At 35.7% G+C, this 20,483-nt stretch overlaps 1 protein-coding gene across 5 annotated transcripts in view; it reads right to left on the reverse strand.

The window, feature by feature from the left end:
- The window catches only part of ZZZ3 (zinc finger ZZ-type containing 3), a 56,231-nt gene that overhangs the window by 18,898 nt on the left and 16,850 nt on the right, over window positions 1–20,483 (reverse strand). For 4 of the 5 annotated variants that reach the window (XM_059854056.1, XM_059854052.1, XM_059854054.1 and 1 more), the window contains exons 2-3: window positions 13,831–13,984; window positions 9,865–11,429 (exon numbers count right to left, since the gene is read on the reverse strand). In XM_059854056.1, coding sequence (XP_059710039.1) covers window positions 9,865–11,378 — 1,514 coding nt within the window. In that variant the 5' untranslated portion in view covers window positions 11,379–11,429; window positions 13,831–13,984. Of the gene's footprint in view, window positions 1–9,864; window positions 11,430–12,001; window positions 12,211–13,830; window positions 13,985–20,483 lie in introns of all 5 variants that reach the window. The other variant, XM_059854055.1, reaches the window with a different exon arrangement.

A 20,483-nucleotide genomic window follows, 5' to 3' on the forward strand; every position in this document is an offset into this window, starting at 1 on the left:
AATAGCATTTACATTTCCCATCAGAGTACTCAGAGTCACATCACAGATTTTAGTATCTCTGTGTCAGGACCTAACAGCAACCTTTAGAAACCACTCTATGAATATGGAATCAATCTGCCTTAGCAACGGCATGTTTCTTAAGCTCTTTTCTTTTATACTAAATAACTTGGCACTGACCTATAAAAGGGGCCACATCATTCAGATTTTTAAAGAAATAATTTCATTTTTACAGTAAGAGTCTGTCAGTCACAGAGTCTCTCCATGTATTCTGCAGGTTTCCTCTCCCTTGAAGAGAAGAACATCCTTAGTTGAATGAGTGATGTGAGCAGCTGACAGTACAAAACAAAGATTTTACCTTTTAGGTAGCTAAATCAAATTAGTGGGGGAAATAAAGTGGCTGTTGATAACATTCACACCAATTAAAAAAAACAACTCTAAATCAATATCCAAAGTCAGTTGAAATTACTTTGGCAGCTACACTTGCCTTACATCATTCAGTACCTTGCAAAAATATGTACTTTGATGCCTAGTTAAAAAGAAGTTAGTTATCCTCTTGACTTCTAAAATGCTATGTAGCTGGTGGTCATCAATTTCCACTCCCAAAACTAACTGCATCTCTCCAGTTATATAGTTTACAGTATGTTAAAATGTAAGTACCATCAGTTCTGGAGGGCTCTGACACTAAAAGTGAGTACTGTAATTTAGAAGTACTCATTTGTTCTTGTGCAGGTAGGAACTGTTTTACATGAGGGTGTACACATGTATCATAATAACACACAGCTAAAATATATATTAAAAAATCCCTTGTTATTTTGTATCTCCAAGAGCTCTGACACAAAACTGGTTGTTAGCTACCAGGAGGATTTGAGCAAGTCTTTGTTTCATTGCCATCTGCTGGCACTCCAGCAAAGTACAGATTACAACCTGCTCAACCCAGGTCATTTATTACTCTGGACTTTGGTCTACAAACAGCAATTTTAAAAAAAATTAGCATCCTTCATTAGATACTAAGAGAAAGTATTGGATATTAAAAATGTAAAGACTGTAAATTATGTAGGAAAAAGGAAACATTAATTGAACTTAGAATTTCCAAGTCACCCAAGAAGCTGTAGTTAAAGAAATTGGCTCCCTGGAGAAACCTCTGAATCAGATCAAACACAACCCTGTCATTTCAAAAAAGTATGGTTTTTTTGTTTGGGCTTAGATTGAGTTCAAAGATAACAGAAAATGCTCCCAGCTCCTAAGCTTGGCCTGAAATCTTTGCCAGTGTGACAACACAGTAATTACAATCCAGTAATTTTGACACTGCAGAGCTTCTTGCAAATTATTCTGACGCGTAACTAAGATTTTAAAAAATCTCTAACTGCACTCTGGAAGAGTCTGGGATCCAATGCTGGACATGTAGAGCATACAACAGCAATTAGAAAGCACAAGAGACTGATGCAGAATGTCCCTTCTTTGATCTCCCTTCAGAAACAGAAAAGAGTTAAAGGGTATAATCAATAAGAGCATACATATATCAACCCCTGTCAGGGCTTGTAAAAGCACCTATGCCTGGAGGAAGCAGCATATGGTGGATTTTTACCTACCTAATGCTTAGACACTATGACCAAGGTAATCTACTTACAGGCTTTTCTACAGCTCCTTACTAAACTCTGGCTTAACCTCTTTACACATACTGTCATTTACTGCACTTTCACTACGCATATTTAATATTCATGCTTCAGACATCTTAAAGTATTTCAAAGGTAAGTAAATAATTAAACTGCATCTCTATGTTATACATTAAACAACTGAAGTACATATTATATGGCTTCTTCAAGTCTACTGAGCCAAGAATGGAACACAAAGCACTATTTCTGGATGTCAGCCTCACACTTATTTAAAAGAAAACAGAATTAACGCAAAAAGGACATTTTTAAAAAACCAAACAAATCCTAAGGCAAAAAAGCAAATCGTACTGCAGTAATTTACTTGTACGCAAAAGAACCATTTTCCACTCAAATTTTGCCTTTCTTTCAACAGCATCAGATTTTGTGTTTCAACCACCTGAAAAGAATTTTACTGTTTATCAACTTGTGATGCCCCCTTCTTTGTTAAATTTTTAACTCTTCCCCAGAAACAGAATACACACCCATATATTTCTAGAGACCTCATTCTCATCAAGAGCTGTCCAACACACTCAGCAGGATTTAATATTAGCTGCACAAAAGCACCCTTATAAAATACCCACATTTCCAGCAACTTCTCAGAATTTTTAATAGCAATTAGGTCTCTGTGCCTCTAAAAAAACACAGAACTTGTTTCAGTCTTGTCAACAAAACAGCACCCATCAGTCCTCTCCCAGTTAACACAGTTTAATACAGCTTCTTGATATTGACAGCACTCTAAACCATCTGCCTGCAGGACAGTGACATTCAGCAGGGAAGATGATATAGGTCCCTGTCATTCCTCTATTTTCCAGGCTTGAACTGACATGAGATAATGACAGAAATTGTTTTCTTCACAAATGGCACAAAGACAGACTGACAGCACACACCAAACTTTTTCTCATTCCCTCTCATCATCTCTAATGAGAATGGTCTCAATTGCTTTCCTGAGGGAAAAATATCACAGATTCCTCCAGCATGCCCACTTGGATATTCTTCTCTAGAAAGATGCTGGGGAAAGCAAACAATCAGAAGGAGCTTTATTCCAGAGACAAAGCAAGAACGACCCATGTTCCCTTGAAACTGACCCAACTGCACGGAAATCCTCAGGTAAAACAAGCAGAGAAAGCTGACAACACTGATTATTGAACTCCTTCAACTCACTCTAAATTAGTTTCTGCAGGTTTTCACCCAAACAAGACACACATATACACTCAATCATTCAGGTATATATTCTTGCTCTAGGAACAAATAAACACATTCCCCACAGGTATCTGTTGCAGTGATATCTGAATATTAGAACTGAATTACAAGAATATGATCTACAATCATTACAAGAATAGATCTACAATCTGACAGCAATACAAAGCATTATTCACCAATATTTTTTGGCTAAACAAGTGGAAAGAAAGTTAGAAATAAGGAAGAAAATCAGTAAAATATGTATTTTTATTAGTACTCACTGTAATAAACCATGGACAAACACAGCTGGTCCTTGGCTTAGGAAGCACAGAACTTTCAAAGATTGCTACACAAAACAGCAGCAACACTTTTTCTTTGAGCTATCTAAAGCAAAATAAATATTTGCAATAAAAAAATGAAAAATCAGCTGGCTATTCCTACCAAGAACAAAGTTTTGAGGAAACCAAACAGTAGGACCTTTCTAACTCTCAAAGGCATGAGTTGTTCTACCAAAAGAATAACTGATTAGGACTCCCTGCTGACTGAAAGCAGCTAGAACAATATGTAGTACTCTTGCAATTTCTTTTTAAAAGATACTGCTGGTCAGTTTTGCAGTTCATGCTAGAGATCCTGTTAGAACTTCATGAAAGACCAGAACAAAAACTTAGAATTAGTCATGAAGCAATTTCAAGCTGGGTTAGTTAAAACTGACAAATACAGACAATCCATTCTCAAAGCAAATGGCAGTCACTTTGTTCTTGTCTTCTTGGTGGCATCATAATGCCTACTAATATTTTAGTGATCCCTACCAAGCAGGCAATTATGGTAACATTAATTTATTCCTTGTTCCACCACACAACTTTACACTGACATAACTGGCATAACCACAATTTACTGCTTCTGCTTTTAAGTGTCCTTGTGTCAGCAGCCAAAACCACAGCCAGAGCCTCACTCTCCACACAGCTGGCCTGGGTCAATACATTACTGCCCCATCTTTTCTTGGCTTTCTTGCTCTTTGTTTTTAAATCAGGACTGCGATTCCTTTGGCATTTGGTATTTGTTTAGACAAATATCCTACACCTCAAAACCATTTTTATTATTTATTGATCATTAATTTTCCAGTTTAGATGAATTTACTAACGAGCATCCTTAGACATGGTAAGCACTTCCAAACGAACAAGCTGAAAAATAATTTTCTACATTTTCTCGTATTGAAATAATAGGTTTCTTGTTGCTTGTGGCTGGATTTTTAAAAATGTTTGTGTATTCTTCACCTCCCAGATTTTTGGTCCACGTTGACCAAAGAAATTGGAAAGACAAACTGAATTCTTGTGCATTCTCCAAAAACTGGCAGCTTGGAAAGGAGGTGAGACCATAACTACTGTCACTACAAGAGACAGGCAAGCAAAATTCAACTGTTCCTTGTCACATTCCTCCATCAATCCATCACCTCACAGATCCAGAGGTACCACACCAAGGCAGCCAACAAGGAAACAACTCCGTGGAAGAGATCTCTTCCACGAGTGGATTGCTGCAACAGAGGACTCTTGGAAGTGCCTACACAGATGTAGGCAGACAAAGAAAAGCAGGCAAATCAGGAAGGAATTCAAGGAGTAAAGGACACAAATCTAAAAGAAATCAAGCTTTACTTTCCACAGGATGCACTACTTAAGTCAGGACTGCACTGTGTTTGCCAGTGCTGTTCACTGGGATGATGCTGTGGCTGGCAGCAAGATGCCTCTGTTCAGGGAAGAAAAACAAATGTGACAAATGTACCTGATATTTAATGGCTCCCAGAGTGTGCTCATTCCTAGGGAGCAAAAAGCTGATGCAGCACATGCCCAAGGCATCTTGCAAAGTAAGAGCTCTAGTCTTTACTGAATAGTTTATGCAATTAAAAAATATGATTCTATGATTACAACATTCTTAACCAAACATTAATCTTTAGTCCTGCAAAAATTCTGTGTCACAACTTTTCCTTTGACAAGTATGTATAGACAGAAATTATCTTACAGAACATGATATAACAGTAATGCTGGCAGTAAAAAAATCTCAAAATAATTCATATGTTAAGCTGTAGTAAAATACAAGAATTTCATAAATAAATGTGGTTGCATGCCTGTTATACTGTCAGATTTTAATAATACAATTACCTGCAAAGGCAAACTGAAGTTGATCAGAAGTCATATTACAAGTTTCTATTTGATTTCCATTGTATTTCTATTTTGTGGATCAACTACCTGCTGCATCCAACTCCTACGTAATTTTACATACAGCCAATCTTGGTTTTGGTTAGTTAGAACACAGACCCATCTACCAGACAATAGAAACTACTCTCTGTAAAAACATGCTTTTAGTTTTACATGCTTTAATTTTACATGAATAGGTAATTTAAAGAAAATATCACTGTATGCCACACCAGTTTTGTGGAACCCAGGATGAATGAAATCACATTGTAATCTAATACATATGGCATTTATGCTTGGTTTTCTGTTAACTTCTCTTTTTCTTCACTAAAATCGTATACTTCATCAATTCTTTTATATTGGTGATATATTCTACAAATCACTCAGAGGTATGGATTAAAACTGCTACTATGAAAAGTAACCTGATTTACACCAATTCCCTTTATTCCTTAAGATGAAACAAAGCTCCCACAGACTAAAACTGACATCTCAAGAAAATGAATTATTAGCTACATGGCATAATTACAAAGGAATGTTAAGACTTATCTGTACATTGAAATAAATCCCTACTGTGTGATCAATTAAACTTTAATTTGGAGACACACAGCTGAATATACAGGCTTGTTTTATAAAACTGATCTATTATTATTAGCCAATATATTCAAAGATAAACATGGATATTTTTATCTTTTCCAGTTAAGGAAAAAACATGGTGCAGGTAAAGTTAGAATATCAGAAATTTAGAAAGAGGACATCACAGTTACACTTTAAGAAGACTGTGTTTAAGGCAGTTCTCAAATAACTGGTATGGCAAGGTGCACCAAGTCCTATTCTAACAACTGAAGTGCAGTAAGATGAACTTTTATACAGAACTGCTTTAATTTGATTCTGTAGGCAGAAAATTTGTGACTGAGTAAAATATAGAACCTATGTCACAGGAAATGTTAAAAATGTTTTTCTTTCTCACATTCATATAATATTAAAGGTGGATCCAAAGACAAACAGTACTATCATCAATTGTTAAGTGTATGTAAATCTGATTGTTGCATGATTCTGCACGGTCGTCTGTGTTTCCAAGATCTCTGCAACAGTACAATCCATTGTAGGCAAGAATCCACAAGACTGGGCTTTAAGAGATATATTAAAATCTTCATTTGATCTGTCTTCACTTTAAATGCCAGTGCAGCTGTTGTAATTTTAAATATTATCAAGTAATAAAGACACATGAAAATACCTATCTACTGAACAAGGTCCTAACTCTAAGAATTAAATGTCTGTAGGGAACTGCTTGTGCCCCTAAGGCTTCTTTTTCAGTGATCTTGCTCCAGGTCTAAGTGGTTTCTGTAAGGCCAATTGCAGTTTATAGAGTCCTAGAAATGCATTCTCTATCACATTATATGCTTGTGACACCTCACATCCTCAATCTCATTTTCATCTAGAACCCAGCACTAAGAGTCAAGCAGATTGCCCCTTCGTGCAAGCTAATACCTGCCAAACATTACAAATCTCCAAAGGAAATAAAGAGGAAGAAGAAGAAAAAAAAAACAAAACCAAAAAAGGGCACTAAATGAAACACTGGGCAACGGCAGTAAGTTCTGAGAATAAAATGCTGCACCAGACAGAAAATTAAAGTAAGCTGCTGCAGTATGAGATAGAATTACAGCATTAAAAGATACAGCAAAGACATATAAGAAATGCCTGAGGAAAGACATATGCAAAATACTAAGCACAGCATATAAAATTCAGCAATGTAGACAGTTTTAAACCAGGAAGTTCAGTCCTGATGAAAGTATCTCAGGAGAAAATGCACACATTTCTGAGCTAGAATATAGAAGCAAAATTCTCAAATATACACTAAACCATACTTTTCTCAGAGCAGTTACAATACACAAAAATTCCAATTATGTGTGTAGCAACAGACAACATCAACAACACTTCACAACTATGCAACCCCCAGATCAGTCTGTTATTATCTACAAAAATGTCTATGTTGTGATAAAATTTCTGCTTAGAGATCTCATCTCTGTCTTTGTAAGAGAGATCTATTTTAATAAAGAAGTTGTGGGAACATCCATCATTTCAGCCTTCTCTCTGAATAATAGTATTCCATAATCTGTTAAAGTTATTTTTCCTATGATATCCAGTTTTCCCAGAAATATTAATATATGAATATTGCTTAAACATGCTAATATTTAAAAAGCAACAAAATTCATACAGAAATATGACAATTTACATTTAGGGTTTTTTTTTCTTATAGCAAGTCTTATCAACAGCTCTTAAAGTTTTCAGTATATTCATATTTTATCAATGTCACAATAATTTCTGGAAAGTGAAAATCAACTGTATGAATACGTATGTTACCAAGCTATGGAATGTAACAAGAAATAATATAAATTTACATATAAAAATGCTTCTCTGACACAAAGGAATGCATTTTTTTTCTGCCATGGAACATCTGAAGAATTATACTAATGCCATCCTGGAGAAATCTGCCTCCTCAACCAAGCTAAGATGCTAATGTCTAAACTGGATTTTCAAAGAGAACAGAAACATAAACCAGAGAAAATAATGACCCATAATAATCCCAAACTGATGAAGGGCAGAAAACCAAAACTATACCACATTTGAAGACGTGACATGCAGAACACCAGAACACTTGGCTTAGCAAGAACTACCACAAGCAAAGTGAATATCCTTTACCTCCAGCTGAACCTGCATTAATAGCATGGGAACCCTGGAATTCTTTGCATCTGACCCACCAGAGAATACATTTCAGATAGACTGGCAGAGCTTGGGGCTTTTTTTTTAGTTTAATACTTTATACAGTAAGTACCAAATGATTAAAAAAGGCTATAATTAAGACACTATTCAAAAACTGTTACACATGAATTAAGAGCATCCTCTAATGAACTTTGCTATTTTTAAAACTGGATAGAGGACATAGTGCACCGCACTTGATTTACTCTTGAAGCATGAAATTCTGGATAAATGACAATTGCACTCATATGTCAAAATATTGATTAAAGTTCTTTAGAAGGATCCTATTACCATGCAGAACCATCAATATAACAAACTTATAAATGTAAACAACAAAAAAGGATGGCATGTAGCTTTCCAGTTCTATCTAAATTTTTTAAAAAAGAAAAGATAAGGCTAACACTCCCTTCCCTCAGCAGCACGCTTCCCTTTGGGAAAATAGAAATATAAGACAGAATAAAAACAATAACCGCTTTTGGGATTTTGCATTCAGGCAACAAGTTAGTTGCAAGCTACCAAGTCCTACTTGCAATTTCAAAAGCTCCCCAACAAGGTCTCACACACAGGCTGCCAATCTGAACAACAACCACCCATTTCTTCAGAACTGGGTATGTTCAAAAGCTAACACTAGGGCACACACCTGAAATTTCCAAGGACAATTTAGATCTGTGTTTAAGAACAGAAAAAACTACTGTTATTTTTATAGTATTTATAATAAGTATGACCCCCTACACCAAACCACATTACTCATGAATCTGTGTAGTAACATTTCTGATGAAGTCATATTTGATACAGATCCAAAATCATCCTAAGAGAGTCAAAAGACAACAGTCCATTTTCCCCATTTGTAATTTTCTTTCTATGTACTGGAAAAGTGTCCACTTCGGACTGATGGTTGAAGTTGCAAATATTTGATCATTATTTTGAAATCACAGTTTGTCTAACCCATGCCTGAATTCAAAACTTTCTGATTAAAATTATTTATCCATATCCAATACCAAGTAAAATTTTACTATATAAGCAATGCAACTCCAATATCAAAAATCCAGTCATACTAGATTAAACAATCATCTGTGTCTTGTGCCTCAAATTCACAGTAACTGTACTGTGAACATTTACGACATTTACAATGAACTACTATCGGTGCTTCAATCCTTCATATGAAGCAAACTAAAGATCATCTGCACTTGGCCTTTCAGAAATCACAACAAAATACAGAACACCTACTAAAGAGCAAAACACAGAGGAGTAAAAACAGAATTACAAAGACTGAAATAAAAAACTGTGTCCTGATCTACTACAGGAAGAAGACAAATTTTCTCCATGTAGAATTTGAAGCCAAATTTTCTCCATGTAACCTTTCTTCGGTGAATCGCCCTTTTGTTTCAAAAGCTCTTGCACATTTACCACAGGGTATAGTTACCACAGTTCTACTCACAGACATTCAGATGATAAACATTAAAACAACTCAGAGCATAATAATAATAATAACAACAATAATAATATTCCTATATTTACATGTAATTAATATAAATAGCAATGTAGACATAATTTACTTTGGAGAAAGTTGCTGCATTTGTTAAATTCATCTTCCTGAACACAATAATGCTGAGTTGCTTCCCATGACACTCTGAAAAAAGTATCTAACTTTAACTTTTATGTACAGCAGAATGATTATTGAATAAGCTTTATCTGCAGTGTCCATTGGATATGCTGATAAATGACTGAAATCTAATTAAACATTATAATTCCTTTGGTTTTCCTTCCAGTCAGTTTTTAAGAGAAAATAAATAACAGATGCATTTTTAAAGAAACAAATACCCAAAGGAAAAAAAAAAAAAAAAAGTTCTGTCTCAAGAATCCTGATTGATAGAAATGTATAAACCACATTGCTGTACCATACTGCATATTAAATAGAGTTTAATTTTGTTTGAGGTAGAAACAAGAAAAATGAAGACTGAAGAGTATGAAAATTATAAAGCACTTAAATTTTTGTGGAAGTACGTTAAATACTTAATAATTTTTGCAATAACATTATATTTTTTGTAAGAAACAAAAGCAGAATTCATGGTTACCATAGTTACACATACTCTTTGTTGTGTTTCAATGCCACATGATCTGATTCAAAGTAATACACATCAGGCTCTTCCTCATCCTCCTCTGCAGTGTGGATGTTGGCACTCTCTTTGGCAGATGGTACAAATCCAGACACAAGCCTAGACTCAGAAAGTGGCTTTCTTAGTCCATCACTCCCATGATCCCCTGTATTACTATTTCTCTCTTTTTCATTCTGTTTGATTTCTTCAGACTTTTTGGGAGATCCATTGATATTATTAATACCTACAGGTACATTCTTTTCAGTAGGACTAAGATTATTTTCCTCAACCTGTCCGTTTTCTCTGCAAGGAGAGTTATTTTTAGGAGGGCTACTTCTGGCAGGGGCAGCCCTTCGTGGTGAAGTTCTCAACGTGTATCTGTGTTCTTGAAGTTCCAACATATTTGTCATCTGAGCCGAAACACAGTTCAGCACTGAAGAATGTGGTTCAGGGTCACCTGAGATTGATGCACTGTCATGGTGAGTATTTAGGTTGCTATTGGTGTTTTCAGCACACTGTTCCTTAGAGGCACTGCTATCTCCTACAACATCCACCTCCTCCTCCGAATCCCTTAACAAAGATGACTGGATTTCAGAAAAGGACCCTGTAGCTGGCTCAAATGCCTGATTAGCACGCTCCTCAGGCAAGCAGTCATTTATTGGTTTGTGGTCCTCTAACTTTACCTGTTCTTGAGAGTTTGTGCAAGGCACATAATGGTCTACAACACCGTCCTCTTTGCTGCTATTAAGCAGCAATGAAGAATGGGCAAATGAGTTTCCATTTTCTGCTACTGTTTTGTCCTTGGGCGTTCGGGAACCAGCACTGTTCTGCTTAGCGTTCCCATCAATCTGACAGTCATCACAGTTAAGAGAATTTGAGTCTCTCTCACCAACTCCATTGACAGTCTGATAACCTGCAACCTCCTCATCAACTACTGCAGAATTATTAAACCCTTCTGCACAGACATTCACCTTTTTAACTTCCCTTTTCTCACAATCATCCAATATAAGACATCGACAAGCTCGCTTAGTCCCCGTGGAGGCTGCATCATTGTCCGACACTAAGCTTTTATGCTCCAATGACTCCTTCTCTGCCTTAGTGGGCAAGTCTTCCTCAGAACTGTTGGGTGCCTCTGAACGTAGGCAGCGTTTAATTCTTTTCAAAACTGGTGAAACAGGTTCTGCTTGTTTTTTTTCACTATTTTCCACAGTTTGTTTATCACCATTATCTTTCTCTGAAGTGGACAGCCCTCTCTTTCTAGGGCTCACCCATGACTCCCGAGCACTCTGCTGTTTCAAATCAGTAGTTCTGCCACTGTTGCTGCCCTTCTGAGTTTGCACAGACTCTGGCCTCTTCTTTGGAGACCTGGATCGGATTTGAGGATGGGCTGAGACCTCCTCCGGATGAGCAATACTGCGGTTCCTTAATGTTCTACCACAAAAGTTTTCATCCAAACCATTTAAACCCACTGTAGATCTTGTAACACGAGTAGATCGAGAAGCAGCCATACTATGGCAAGTCCCTAAAGTATGTTCATTGTGATCCACTCACAGGGAAACCTTCGAAAAAAAGGTAAACAAAACAGTCAGAAAAAATATTAAAAAAACACCAAGAGACAGAACAAATGTGAAGAATGTATTGTCACAAACGTACCAATGTAAAACTGAATAAGCCCATTCAACGTATTCACACTGCTTCTTTCCATGGCATTTCTTTAGAGCATTAAATTTTTCCATCTCAGCTACAAAGTAGCTGACTTGGTATTTGTGGTTGTTCTGGCTTTAGTACTTGTGTGAGTATTGTTCATATTTACGCTTTATGTAAGGCTGGAACGTCCCATTTAGACTCTAGATACTAAAATACACTATTTTTATGTATTGTATATATAACATATTGGTATTATTATTTAAATGTTTCTGTTCAAGTAAAAGGTACAGGACTGCATTTTTAATATCCCACAGTTTCCAGTTACATGGTTTCACAGACTAAGAAGCAAATCATTAAAATTGCATTTGCTTACTCAGTTGTTGCTTAAAGAAAAAACAAATCTCTCATATATAACAAAACAGAACTGCAATTCTAATTTAGCAAGGAATTAAAAAAATAAAGCACACCACCAAAAAATACTTACAGTTATTATTAGTAAAAATGAAATAAAACAAAATTTCTGAATCAGAGTCATAAAATCATTCCAGCTGGAAAGGCCTTTGGGAGGCAATTCTATCCAAATGAACATGAGGCCTAAATTCAGATTTTGTTACATGGAACATTATCCAGCTGAGTCTTGCAAAACACTGAGTACAGATTTTCCACAACTTCTCTGGGCAACCTGTTCCAGTCCTAAAAGCAAAAATATTGTTTCTTATATCCAGGTGGGGCCTCTCCTACTTCTGTATCACTTTTGACAACAAAAGCTTAACTCTATCAGGAATCTCATCTGAGGTACTGGAAGGCTGTTTCCCTCTCAGCTGGTGAGATGGATTATCACTCAGATCAGATTCAAGTAAAGTCAGACTCAAAGAGAAGTTTAAAACATACCACTTAAGAGTGCCTGTATTTCACACTTCAGGCTGAAATGTCAGAGTACTTGACCTGCCCAGCATCTCAAAATAATTTTTAAGAGAACTCTGTTCAGTCCTACTCTTCTATTCATTTAATCTTTAAAAGTTCAATGTGTCAAACTCCGTATCACCACAGACCTGTCATAATAGCCTTGCTAATGAATAGATTCAGTTCATATTTGTGCATAATGGCACATCTTCCCTTTTTCATCTACCCAAATTCCAGATTATACAAATCCTTGCAACTGTCATATGATGTGAAGACTACAAATTTTAAACATGGACTCAAATCTTTCACATATTACTTAGAAACACTGAAAATAACAAATGGAGAAAATTGTTTCAAGAGGCATTTTTCATTTTCAGTGAAGAAAGGGAAAACAAGAACATAAATTCATAAATTCTCCCAAATCTACTATTTAAGTGTCAGATGGTCCTAAACAGAAAAGAGAATGGGACAAGACAAGTACACTCTCATCCAATACAATTCTGTTTAACAATTGCCAGTATTTACTGCATTGTGTGTTTAGGAATTCACAAGGCAAGCAGTATTTCTTAAGGAAAGCAATGTATCCTAACAGCATTGCTTGGTGTAGTTTTGGACAAAACTGTAGAGGAAAGCACATTAATTTTGTGTACATGTGGTACAGCTCATACACAACTGGTATGACAGCACATCACTTTGTGTAACAAAAAGACAATTATAAAATGAAAATTTCTCAAAGAGAGATGTTCTCAAAACTGCAATTTATTTGTGCTGCTACAACCCTCCTGTTTGTTAGCTATTCCTGCTGCCTCAGATGAATGCCTGGAAATGTGTTCCGTTTGTATTCCAGAAAATGTATCTAAAGAGATGCTGCAGCACTAACTTTCATTCTGTCCACTTAAAAGTAAATAGGTGTAAGCCCTCCAACACACTCTGCCTGAAGAGAAAATACAAATAATATGTCAAGCAGCAAATGGTCAAACACCAGCAGCTGACTGAAGAGAGCAAAACACTATGTGTTTTTTATAATGGTTTTAACACCTATTTTCCACATGGATAGACTTGCCTGCATATTCTCCCTCTTTGCATGCAAGCTCTATACCATCTGGAGAGTGATCCCATTTGGGGTTGAACTCAAACATTATTTACAGATTCCATTTCCCCTAGGTTGTTCTAATTAAAGCTAGCACACATTAGGGGTGAGTAACTGACATTTCAAACCAGTACCAATAAAATACCTTAAACCAAATTCAAATGTATACTTTGGTTAGTAATTACTTCTGAACACAACAGACTTTAGAAATCATATGTAAGAAAGAAATCTTTACTGATTTGATACTTTCTCAAGAAATATACCCTACATGACAAGAAAGAAAATTATTATTTCCTTAGTACAAATATAAAAAAACTTACCATTGCAAAACTAGAAGAAATGTAAACTTCTGGCATTTCATACAGCAGACTCTTAACGTACCACTCAAATAATATCAATCACCATTGCTGATATCCATCATGTAATCCAAATGCTTTACTAGCTTATGCCATCACATTAACCAGATTTTGAAAACTGTTGAGAAAAAGACAATGATATCAATAAAACATTTAAATTACCACACTGGAAAAGAAGAAGAATGCAACAGGACATATAAAGAGTAACAGCTTTTTAAAGAAGAAATTACCAATTTTAAAAGTGTACTACTGAAAGAAAGATTAATATGCTACAAAGTAATTAAGTATGTGAAATGTTAATTTAGGTTTCAAATGTAAAATGAGTTCCTTAGTAGTTTCTAAGTGATTCACTGTATCACACTAAATGTGCAGCCAAATGAACTCACAGGAGGCGTGTTACAATGTTCAAATTTCAGAAGGTATTTGAAGAGACATAAGAAAACAAGTTGTGACAGGTATTACTACAGCTAATGAAAAATGAAATGCACTGTATTTTATAATTAGATACACAGTGAAAAACTCTGATGTTCAATTTTAATTAACTGAGGAGACCTCGAAACTTATATTGGCTCCAAATCCCTGAATAACCTTCATCGATACAATGGGACTAAAATGCTTTCTAGAGTTCACATTAAACCTGTTCTTCATCCAAGGAAAACAATGCATAGCACCTCGTTTGTTGTGGAAGTAAAATATTTTGGATATTGAAACACAAAATACATCTATAGATCCAAATGTTACACAATGCTTTCAGTTGTCTCCAATCTGGGCATCTGTGCCAAAGACCAAGTTACTACTTGAAAAAATACACCAGCAATCACATTTAATTCAAGAACATCTAGTACTATGAAGGCACCATAATTCACTAAAGAACAGTGGTTATTGAAGCTTTCTTCATATTCTACTGACTTCATTCAAGTGACCTTTCTTTCATCTTGACAATTCAAAACTTCATGATCTAAACCACAAGCTGACAGGTTCCTCCATATTCTTCATTCTACACAGTTTTTATGTTTAGATTACTGAAAATTGTCTTTACTTTCAACCTAGTTAGGATTTCACACTGGTAAGAACAGGAAATTATTCACCATTAAGTTGCCAATTCAAAATACAAACTGAGCTGCATAAGAGGAGAAGAGATTAATTATGTCTAATTGCAGTGAAGTTCAGTAACGGAAGATGTTTCTTCCGTGATGCCATGAAATATCACAAATTCTATTACGTACGTAACTAAATCAAATCAGGTTTTATTTATTCAGTGGGATTCCTCAATTTAACAAACAGCAGAGAACTATCACCATAATAAGACAAACAAAGAATGGAAGAAGGCAAAGACAACCACTTGAAAATGCATGGTACTCTTAATCCATATTGTTGCCTTTCCCAAAGATGCCTTTAACTGATGCATCTGGAGACACCAAAAGTACGACAGGGTTTGACCAATTTTTGCAAAAGAACAACATATCGAAAATACTAGCTCAGCAACTTTGGTTAAAACACAAAATATATTTAAACAAAAAGCCATTTAAACAAAATATTAACAGTGAACCAAACAGAAGGTGGCCTAATCTCATTATTTTTAATTACTTTACCAGTCCTAAGTAAAGAACATATAAAAAAATTGTTTCAGGAATGGCTGGAATACTAATGTCAGTATTTTGTCAGATTTGCACACCTCATCTCTTCCAATTTTCTTTTGCCCAAAACAACCCTATTTTACTCACAGTAGGAAAGACACAACCCCTGCTGTGTCCATTTGCCTTTGGGGACAGCTGAAGCATTTTGAACACAGCAAAAAGATAGTGTAAATATCTTCAGAGAAGAAACCAAGATGGGTAAAAAAGTTTTACTTAGAATTTTTTGTCTGGTAGCAGTTTGCAGGGATGAAGAAGGGAATAACAATTTACAAAACAAGAAACTTAAATCAGGATACAGTGAAATGACAGCACCTTAATTATGCTTAAAACCAAGAAAACAACATTCACAAGGGCTTAACAAGTGAACAATTATATAATTTTTCACAGAAGTTTTCTTGGAAAAACTCTCTTGAAAATTAACTATTATTCCTTTACATTGCATAACCAATTACAATGACTTTTTTCACTTAGAACAACCACATCTTCTGTGGCAGAGAAAATCAATAGAAGAGTAATTTAATGTTTTGGACACCACTCATTTTAGAAGCCATTTATGAGTTGGAATAAGGAGTGAAAGGGAAAGTAAATAAGCTTTTAGGTCTAAAAGCCTTTCTTCAGGGGTATACTGCAGTAAGGACTACAAGTTTGAAGAGTGATAATCAGCTAAGAAACAACACACTCTGGTCTGCAGAGCCCACTAAAAATTAAGACATTACAGGTTAAATAGAGTGTAATGCAGACAGAGCTCTGAAATAAGTAAGGGACTCTGAATTTGTCTCTTGTGGGGAAAGACCTGGGTAAGAAGCCAGTGAGCAAATGTTGCTGCTGATACCATACCGGAAATGGTCACACATTAATCAGAGTGAGATTGAAGTTCAGCAGCTTGCAAAAACTGTCTGTACATCTTGCATACAATCAAGCATTTGATGACAATATAGGATGCATTTCTAGGTATGCATTTTTTCCACTTAAGAACCCTTAAACTTACTCAGCTTTAGGCAGACTCTACCAATACATATCATCATATTCACATTATGCTAAAATTTTTATTTAACTTAACCACGAGCCTATTTAGTAAAGTTACCGAATGCTGAACTGTGAGCATGAAAACTTCTAGCAACAAAGGAAACAAATTTACATGGAGATGAAAACCAACAGTTAAAGACAGCAAAATGAGGAAAACCCTTCCTAAACAGAATAAACAACTTTTTTTTTCTGGATTATGCCAGTACTGTCTATCTGAGAGTCAAGTAAAGCCCAATTGTTTAAAGGAATTCAGAAACATGGATGCAGTTACAAGTATGTTCCACATGGCCCTAAGCCAGAAAAGAGGCAGTGAAAAGAAGCAGTCAATACCTGAATATACTGGGTGTACCAGACCTGAAATGAGCAAACCAAGAGATGCCTCTACTATAATTGTGGTAGAATTATATATATGGAACTTAGGGTGGAAAAATTACCATAACATACAACACTAAACAAATTTTTTTAAAAAATTGTGTACTGGGGATAGGGAAGAACAGACTTCCAAGAGAAGTCTCCAATAGTTGTTTGATGCCACTATTTGATGAAAATGGGCAATATCTAAAGTCTTCCACAACAATTCAACCCTAGAAAACAAAACAGTGTGTTCATCTGATCTAGAGTATAATGAATCATTTTCATATTGAAGAGAAATAATCTGTTATCTTTCTTCTGAGTCTCATCTAACAATCAATGTGCTCAGTGATAATACTGCAGTGATAAAGATTCAAATTTTTCCTAGTGGTCAGATATGGCAATTGTGGATATCTGATAGCAGGAGCACTCTCTAGTATGATATTTCAGTAAATCCCCAAATTACTTCTGCTATTGGCAAAGTTACCATTTACAAGAGCAAATGTGACACACCTATAAAATTACCCAAAGTAATAAACTGGTGGATCTCTGTGGTATGAAATAGCAGTTCTTAAATTCTCTGCAGAGCAATGGAATGTTACTTACAACAGTACATCTTTAAAAACTGAAAGCAGCAACTATTTATGCAAACAGAATCTAATCCCCTACAGAAGTATTTGCCCAAGACAAAAAAATTAGCACCTCTGAAAAGATGAGAATCTGCACAGACAACCAGATTATCAAAATTTTGGATTATCTCCAGATAGAAAATACATAACTTACTAACAAAGTAGTATTACTAAATTAGGGATGAATTTCATTTAACAAATTATATTCAGCAGTCTATCACATCTAGAGTATGCCAGCATCTCTTCCCACACACACTGAGCTTCACAGAACTACATTAGCAAGAAATCAGTTTTCTGGAAACAGCATTTTATTCTTCTGATTCTACATTACATCAAGTCAAGCAGTACTTTCAAATGATAGAAATAACCTCCACCAAAAGACGTTATAAAGATCTTGCTTGAAATAATATGTAACAATAAGCAGCCTATAGCAAAAGCTTAAAAGCAATAATAATTAATAAATGTTACTGGAGTTATTCTGAGATTTCAGCTGTCTCTGACACAGTAGGATTATATTGCATATGGTCAAAATATAGTGTGTCAGAATGGGACTACTTATATTAATCTTATATATAAAAGGCTAGTAAAATAAAATAAAGAAAGTAAAAGAAAAAATAGAATAATATAAAAAAAGAAGTCAACAGGTTTTAAAAGCTAGCAAACTAGCAAGGGAAATGTTTTATTCAAAACTAAAACTGCAAAGAACAAGAACGGATTATTCAATATGTTATTTTTCTTCCTTAAAAGAGACGGGTTCACTAGGCTAGACAAACCTATTCTTACTTAAGAGGAAAAAAAACTCTTTAGAAAGAATCTTCTTGTGGAAAGCTATTTCTATTTCTTTCTGGAAGAAAAATAAAAAGTAATGGGCAGGGAAAATGAATTGGTAGTTAAATAATAGGATGTATGAAACCAAACAAAAGCTCAGCCTCCTCCTAACACTGTCTTACTCTTTCTGTAAAACTGAAAACAAAGGTTGAACTAGAAAGCTGTAGGACAATGACCAGCAATGTACATCTGTTCCTCTGCACCCCCTCCACTCAGCAGCGCTATCACAACTGCTGACAGCACTGCTATTTCTCACTCTTCTGGGCTACCTATATGAGGAAACTTACTGGGAGGATGGGTGTGATATAGGCATCACCCCTCTTCCAGCCAGACATTCCAGGATAAGATTGCAAAATTACTTCACATAAGACTAAATATGAATTATAAAAGTGTGACTTTACAGCAGAACACTAGAAAAGCAACCACTCTATCAAATTTCTTCTCTTTAAAGCCTGAAACACTTTAACTGCTTTCACTTTCTTGTATCCTGGCCAAATTAGAGTTTGTGCTGAAATTATACATTGAAGCATCTGTCTCAGACTGATATTCCCACCCTGCTGTCTCTCTCCTGAATTTTCAGTCAAAATAATTACTCACTTCTGTGCACAAATATGGAAATTATTTTAAACCCTTCTTGCTGCTTAAGATACATCTGACTGTTTCTTCAAGAAGATTTTCTTCCTCCATATTCTGGAGTTAGAAACTGGGATTCGGCATAGAGAAGAGTTTGCCTGAGAACAGAAATCCTGGTGGAGCTGTGATGAAGGCAGGCTAATGTGAATGCACAGGTAAGGAGACCAGCTACACTGGCAAAATGAATGGATGCTGACTGGAGAAAGAGACACACAGGAAATCCTGAGGAACTGCCAGAAGACAGAAAGAACACAACTGTGAAAAAGGAAAACTGAACTGGGAACAACTGGAAGGAACAAGCAGAATCTGCGATTTTACCTAGGCCCAACTCACCCACACACATCACTCATCCCAAATATCTCTCTCAAATACCTGGGACAACTCTGTCAACACAACTATTGAGGAACTATTCTCTGAAATAAATCTACAAATAGGTCAGAGTTGAAAATATCATCTTTTCTTTTCAGATGGCTCCAGATGAATAAATTTTTCCTGTGGGTCATATTAAAGGACAAAGTGTTGCAGCACAAGCATGGGATCACACTCCAATAAGATTTAATCTTTTAAACAAAGAACACAGTTTTATATAAATAGGAAAACTATTATTTATTCCCTGAAGAAGTTGTTATTACAATATACAGAAAATATCCAGCATAAAGAGAGATTGCTTTTTCCCATAGGTAGGCTGCAATTTTAAGAGTTCATCGAGTACTTAATAATCCTGCTAGCAGTTTACAGATGAAAAGCAACTTGATGGAGAAAATCAGTGCTCCTACACCTTTTCTTAAAAGCCCCAGGATAAACCATTTGCTCATTTTTGTACAACATTACACTGGAAATTACTACTCTCTCTGATTTACTTTTGGAGCAGTAACTATGAACATGCTACCTTATGAAGTAAACTGTAAAGTGCATATTGTATGAGATACTGTCTAGAACATATTTTTATCCCAGATGATTTTCAGTCAAGGGCAGGCATTTGAAATGCAACAATTAATACAGCTTTCTATATGCAAAATTACATCATCAGCTCCATAAGCCTCACAAGGCTGATGCAGAACTCAGAGCAGCACCACACACAAAACCAGGATCCCTGCGTGGGCTGTGCTTTGAAGTGCTCCTGCATAACACTAAGGCAAACATAAACCCAGAGTTTGGAAAAGGGATACGTGGGGCATGCAACAGTACCTGAAAAACATTTTCAATGCTGTTTCAGAATTAAAATGTTTTTGTTCCAATTTTTTCTTCAAAATTTAAAATATGCCCTCACTCCCCAGAGAAACAAAAAGTGAGAAGGCTGTTTTTCCAGCTATCTACACTCATGAAAACTGTTTTAACCACTTATTTTCCTTCTGACAATGCTTTTGCCTCAACCTAGGCTTTTTCCCCTATCTAGAAGGATACACACTATTCTGTGAGCAGATCAGCAATGGGCTGGCTTTGGAGTCCTCAATGTGGCACCATTCTGCCACACATCCCACTGCACCTCCACCTTCTGAAAAATGTCATGTTC

The sequence above is a fragment of the Haemorhous mexicanus genome, chromosome 9 (genome assembly GCF_027477595.1).
Source record: "Haemorhous mexicanus isolate bHaeMex1 chromosome 9, bHaeMex1.pri, whole genome shotgun sequence".
Taxonomy (NCBI): domain Eukaryota; kingdom Metazoa; phylum Chordata; class Aves; order Passeriformes; family Fringillidae; genus Haemorhous; species Haemorhous mexicanus.